At 37.6% G+C, this 6,750-nt stretch overlaps 1 protein-coding gene across 4 annotated transcripts in view; it reads left to right on the top strand.

Moving 5' to 3' along the window:
* Positions 1-1,988: 1,988 nt before the first annotated feature.
* LOC105478723 (NADPH oxidase 3) overlaps positions 1,989-6,750 on the top strand; it is a 101,822-nt gene continuing 97,060 nt past the window's right edge. For all 4 annotated transcript variants that reach the window (XR_985408.2, XM_011736319.2, XM_011736318.2 and 1 more), the window contains exon 1: positions 1,989-2,304. Coding sequence is in view for 3 of the 4 variants with exons in the window: in XM_011736319.2 (XP_011734621.2) it covers positions 2,302-2,304 (3 nt within the window). In the remaining variant the exon portion in view is untranslated. The remainder of the gene's footprint in view (positions 2,305-6,750) is intronic.

The raw sequence follows: 6,750 nt of genomic DNA, 5'->3' as shown, positions 1-6,750 counted from the left end.
CATTTCATAAGAAAGGTAGTACCAGCCAACATTTAGTAAGTGCTTACTGTGTCAGGCAAGATGCTAAGTATTTTATACACTTTATTTAAAGTTCAAATACTTCATACTCATTGTCATTGATATCCCCATTGCACAGCTAAGAAAACTCAGCTCAAAGCAGTTAGCTACCTTGCCTGTGTTAGTCCACTCAGGACTATAACAAAATACCATAAATGGAGTAGCTTATAGACAATGGAAATGTATTTCTCACAGGTCTGGAGGCAGGGAGGTCCAAGGTCACAAGCCAACTGATTCAGAATCCGGTGAGGGTCCACTTCCTTACAAACAGTCGTCTTCTTACTCCAACTTCACATGGCAGAAGGAGGAAGGGGCCTCTCTAGGGTCTCCTTTATAAGGGAATTAATCCCATGCAGGAGGGTTCAGGCTCTACCACTGTGATCTAATTACCTTCTAAATTCTCTAATTCCTAATACCATCACCTTGAGGTGAATTTTAACGTATAAATTCAAGGGAGACATAGACATTCCGAACACAGCATTGCCCAAGTCACCAGGCAACAACTTGAGCCAATAGTCTTTCTGGTTCTGAAGTTTATGTACGTAAACACTATGAGCTACAATTTCTGATCACCTGCCTAAATTTTTGGATGTATATAATACATCTTAAGGAATAGAGTGTCGGTATTGACTAAAATTATAAGAATAGTTTCATGGAAGAGATAATACTTGAAATACAGGTCTTGAAGTGTTGACACAATTTACGTAAAGTGAACAGATGGAAGAAAACAGTGATAATTTCAAGGTGGAGGCAGGGAACAGTAAGTCCCAAAACGTCAATGGAAACTTATGTAAAATGATGAGTTCTATCTAGAAGCAGATAATTTAGTAGGGCCAAAGCTTGCAGTTGTTAAATCTACCAAAATGAATGGGCGTGCTCAGGATGGCAACCTCGAGCTCCTGAACCACCATTTCAACCCCCGAGCCTCACCGTCGCCCCATCCTTTATGATACCAAGTTCTGTTCCTTTAACCTTTGAATCTGTTTCTCCTTTCCCTCCTCTACCACCCAAACCTTTAGTTCAAGGTTTCACAAGTTCTTCCTGGCGTTAATGCTCCAATATTAACCTGCTTTGTGACCCCGTGCAAGTTACTAAATCTCTCTAATCCTCAGTCTTCCTCCTAGCGAATGGGGCATGATAATGAAATCTTTCTCACAGGCTAGTGTGTGTATTGAGACAGTGCATGTAAAGTCCATACCTCAGTGCCTGGAAAATAGTATGAAATGATAGGAGAAGAAAAACTTTTCTTCCTCTACCCTCTTAGGTTCAGTTACTGGTGCCTGGCAAATTAAACTGATGAAAGACATATTAACAAGAGGGGGAAAATATTTACTTCCATACATATTTATGTCTTAGAGCCTTTCCTGTGTCTGCTATTTGAGTAGCAGTAGGCAACTGCTACTCAATTGCCTCAAAATAAGTGCTCGAAATGATTCTTATGCCAAAGTGACATATTTTGGGGGTAGAATATTTTAGTCCCCTTCAAACTCAATAAATATTAGCTCTGCCATGTTTATATCTTGTCTCTTTATGATCTGCCTCCCCTATAATCCATCTCTTAAACTCTGGCTCGAGTTATCTTTCCAACAATACATCTATAATCATTTCAGTCTGCTGCTTTAAAATTTACCTATGATTTTTAACTGCCTCTAAGATCAAACCCAAACTGTTTGGTCTGATGTTAGCCTTGTGACCATTTGTCTATTGGTAGATTCACTTAATCAAAACAAGTAAGTAAGCCCCTTTAGGAACTATCCCAGGTACACAGCAATAATGACAACAATAAACTTGGTAATTCAAAAGCTAGTGCTCAAGGTAAAGTTCTGGACTAGAAATTGAGGTTTGGACGCATCATCATGTGAACTCAGCTTCGAGTTCTGAAATGACTACTATGTTGTCATTTCTACTAGAACATTCCAGAGTATCAGCATGTGGGTGATCCGTGGGGATGGCTGAGATTACTGATGGAGAACATGTAGCATAAGACAAAAAAAGGGTCTAGAATAAAACCTTTGGAATCCCAACATTTAAGGGACAAAGGCAGGGGAGTCCATGAAGGAAACTGATAAGGAACAATTTAGAGAAATTGAATGGGAACCAGATGAAGCTGCCACTAAAATCAAGGAAAGAGGAAGCAAAGAAGAGAGTGACCAACCACACGGGTTAATAGATTCTGTAACTAGAAAGCCATCTGTGAAGTGTGCCATGGCAGGGGTGGAAACAACTGCACTAACCTGAAAAAGGATGGTAAGTGAGAAAATGAAAGCAGGGATTGTAGGTTATTTTCCTAGGTGCTTTTCAGTGAATTGAAGTACATAGATATCCTACCCCCTACCCCTGCATCTCCAAAAGTCACAGCCAAAAAATTTAGTTTTCTTTAAAGGAATGTCTTTATTTGATAGTAGCTTTCGACATTGGCTGCTCATTAGAATCACTTCAAGATGCTTGAAGAAATAGACACCCTAGCCAAATGCCAGAAATTCTGATCTAATGAATTTTTAAGTCTACGCGGCATCTTTACATTTTTAAAAAACTTCAAAAGTGATTCAAATATGCAGCCGAGTCAGGATTCTTGCCATAGGCTGCAGGGAAGGACTCTACCACCAAGTCTCCGGGCCATCTTACCAAGGAAACATGGGGATTTCTGTTGCATGTATAGAGGAGGAAAAAGATCTTTCCTTCAACCTTTCTAAGTTCTCAGCTGGGGCCCGTGTAACAAAGAAAGATTCACAAGAGAAAAACAAAGAGATGCTTATTAACATGTATATCTCATATATGTGTGGGAGAAATTCTAGGAATGAGCAAAGATGTGGCTTGGAACTGTGGCTTATGCAGCACCTTCAACAAAGAACAGTAAGTTTGTAGGGAAATGATAAGACAAAGGAAAGTGGTTTTAGGCTTCCGGTGGCAGCACATGTGGGCTGGCAAATGTATGAGAAACTAATGGTAGATAAGGACTAGTTAGTAGAGTTTATTACATAGATTCCTCTGGTGTCAATTTCAAGCAGATAAGTTCTCACTGGTGATTAACTCTTGTCCTTCCTGGTAGAGAGGAGAGAAAAGACAACTTTGAAAATTTATGTCCTGCTTTTAGGCAAATAAGCGGAGAAAAAGAAGCTCTTATATCTGCTTCTTCTGGATTGCCTTCAGCTCAAAATAATCCTTATGTCCAAGTTTTGGCATGTTTTGGAGTGATTATTCTGGTTTCCTTCACATGAGAGGAATTTTCAGTCACAATAATTAATGTGTTTTATGGACCTCTGCTGCACTATGCCCAGGGATTGATGTATATCATTTCTGTGTATCCTCATAGTCAATCTGTAAGGTATGTATTGTAAATATCCCCTCTATCCCAGCTATGGAAACTGAGGCCTGGGAAGATTCATACTTTAGCTGAATTCGTCCAGCTAAACTTTGAGCCAGGATTCACAAGAAACCAAGCTGCAGACTCCAGCTGACTGTGTGCCTAACTCGGCTGTCTCCCACCTGTAAATTATCAATCCCACCGCAAAAGCATTATGGCTGGCAATACAGAATAACCAAATAATCAAGCCCTATGGCTACTCAAACAAAAGAAAATGCCATACATAAAGATTTAAGACTAAATAACAACACAAAACTAACTACATTGTCATTTCTACTAGAATATTCAGGAGTATCCTGTTGAAAATTTCCAAAATTATTCTTGGCTAACATCATTTACTTGGCTAACTATATACTCCTGAAATTTAATTAGCAATCCAGCATAATCCGGACAGACCACTAGACAGAAAATTAATTTTGCTTAAACTAACCCTGAACCTGAATGACGCTTCTGTCCTACCTTCTTAAGTGACCCCAAACTGAATGGACACAATGACATAAACCTATATAATGATTTACTAGAGCAATTACCAACAGTTTGACATTTTCTCATAAATTAGCTGCATAATAAAGCATCCTAAATTTACACATAAGTGAAAGTTTGTAAATTATTGAAGACAGGTGAGCAGAAGAGTATCACCAGCTGCCCTAAATTGTAACTTATTGTAACCAAAATTCATGTACTTGGGCATGCACTTGGGAGCATGCATACATACAAATAGTGCCTGTCCTCAAGGAGTAGACATAAATATGTTAGCATGTATGTGCATGTATTAGTTCATTTTCACTTTGCTATAAAGATATACTCAAGACTGGGCAATTTATAGAGAAAAAAGGGTTTGACTCACAGTTCCACATGGCTGGGGAGGCCTCAGGGAACTTACAATCATGGTGGATGGCAAAGAGGAAGCAAGGACCTTAAGTACAAGCAGGGGAAATTCCAGACTCTTATAAAACCATCAGATCTCATGAGAACTCACTCACTATCTCCAGAACAGCATGAGGGAAACCCACCCCCGTGATCCAATCGCCTCCCTCCCTCCACAAGTGGAGATTACAATTCAAGATGCGATTTGGGTGGGGACACAGAGCCAAACCATATCAGTGCATGTATGCAACAAATGCTCACATGCTCCTTAACATTGAAGAGCTTAGATCAATCACCACATCTGCAGTTGCACTGATAGCCATGGCATTATAGGAAGGGAATAAACAATGGATACTTTTTTAATTTGTAAGTGACAGGATGAAGAATATTGTGGATTTTCCCCCACCAGACTGTAACAATATTAAGGTAAATCAAATTTTGCACCTCATTTATTTAACAATGTTGTTTTTCAGTTGCTATAGGGTGTTTTTTTTAGCCTCTCAGAATACAAGGCTGCACAAATTTCCTGGTACTTATTTTTGAAAAGAGAAAAAAAAATGTTAGCTCTTGAACACTTAATTATAATTGGCTACGCTTCTTTTCTTTTATTAAGTGATAATTTATGAAAGACTACTTCAAGATCGTCTAAAACACTGCCTTTGGAAAGACTGAAGCAAGGCAATATGTAATCACAATGTAATGTAATCAGAATACTTAATTAACATGCCATCATCAAAGAAGAAAATAGCCTCCTAGCATTTGCACCCAAAAGTCAACAACAGGACCCTATTTAAAAGGCTATATATGCTTTTAAAATATTTTTAATGGAGAAAACATGTCCATTTATAGTGTTTGCTCAATCATTCTTACATTTCAAATGGAAAATAAAACCTGGCCTAGAACTTCGTACTAAAGGGCTACTGCCTCTGGTCTTCAAAATCAATTCACACACCCCTCTACCTCCCCAGCTTCCAACAGCTTCTCATTACTCACCAGCTCAATACTTCTCCATTCACATCCTCCTCCATCTACTCCATACATTTCTTCTTTCAACTGAGTCTTGGACTCCTATTTAGGGCTGTCCTCCAAAATCAAGGCTTTATTATTTTTAATTTCTGATTAATTTTTTCCCTTTTAAGGATCCATAAGAACATATAGAAATACAATCACAGAAAATGACTAGGGAAATGGGGAGAAGATTTATTTGATACACAAAATCAAGGGCAAAACCCAGGTTAAAAGATTAATTTGAAAATTAGCCTGGCATGATACCGCATGCCTGTAGTCCAAGCTACTCAGAAGGCTGAGGCACAAGAATCGCTTGAACCTCAGAGGCAGAGGTTGCAGTGAACTGAGATCACACCACTGCACTTCAACCTGGGTGTCAGAGTGAGCCCCTGTCTCAAGAAGAAGAAAAAAGAGATGAATTTGATTAAGAATCATAAAGATAATATTAAGAATTCTAATAGAAAACATAGCTCAGAATTAATTGCCTTTTATACATACTCCTATTCATGGACATGAAGTGCTTTAAATTTTATTACTGTTTTTAAAAACTGCAATATACTTTCTGTGTATATCTCCTTGAATACATGTGTGAGTTTCATTAAAGCAGGTATCTAGCAGAACTGCTAGGTGGTAGGGTTCACAAACATCCCAATCAACTGCATACTACTAAATGGCTTTCCAAAGTGGTTATAGTAACATTCCCACCAGCAGATAATAAGAGTGTTTTTTGCTTTCTGCCTGACAACTCAGTATAGTCTGGCATTTTAATTTTCACCAAATTGGTAAGAAAAAGTGGTACTCTGTTCTTCAGCTTTATTTCTCTGATTATTAATAAAGTTAAATTTCCTTTTACATGTGTTGACCAATTTGATTTTCTCTTCTCAAAGTTGCCCAGTTTTGTCTAGTTTTCTAGAAGGTTCTTTGTATCTTTCTTATAGATTTCTAGAACTTTTTTATGTCTTCCTTATATTAAAGATACAAATCCTATGCCAGTTAAATATGTTAATTTTTTTCTTTCAATTTTCACGTTATTTTAACTGCATATGGCACTTATTAGTGTATATATTAGAACTTTAATTTCCATATGGTCAAATTTATGTATCTTATGTATATTATAAATCTTCTTTAGAGTTGTGTTTTTTGTATCTTGCTTAAGACATCTTTTTGTATTTCCAGATGAATCTATCTTCTGTATTTTAATGCAATAATTTCAAAATTTTGCTTTTTAACTTAAGACATTTAATCCCACAGAATTGATCTGTACATGGTGTGAGGAAGGGACCTAATGATATTTTTCCCATAATGAAAGCCATGTATTTTTTAATGTGGATTCAACAATCCCTCTTCTGCCCTCTGTTCTGCAATCTCTCATATAAGTTTTCACATACAATGAATCTGCTTCTAGACGTTATATTCTGTACTATTCAGCAATTTATTTGTGTCCCAAAACCACA

This window comes from Macaca nemestrina, chromosome 5, assembly GCF_043159975.1.
Source record: "Macaca nemestrina isolate mMacNem1 chromosome 5, mMacNem.hap1, whole genome shotgun sequence".
NCBI classification, from domain to species: Eukaryota; Metazoa; Chordata; class Mammalia; order Primates; family Cercopithecidae; genus Macaca; species Macaca nemestrina.
The sequence above is the reverse complement of the archived record's forward strand: the minus strand, read 5'-3'. Positions and strand labels throughout refer to the sequence as shown.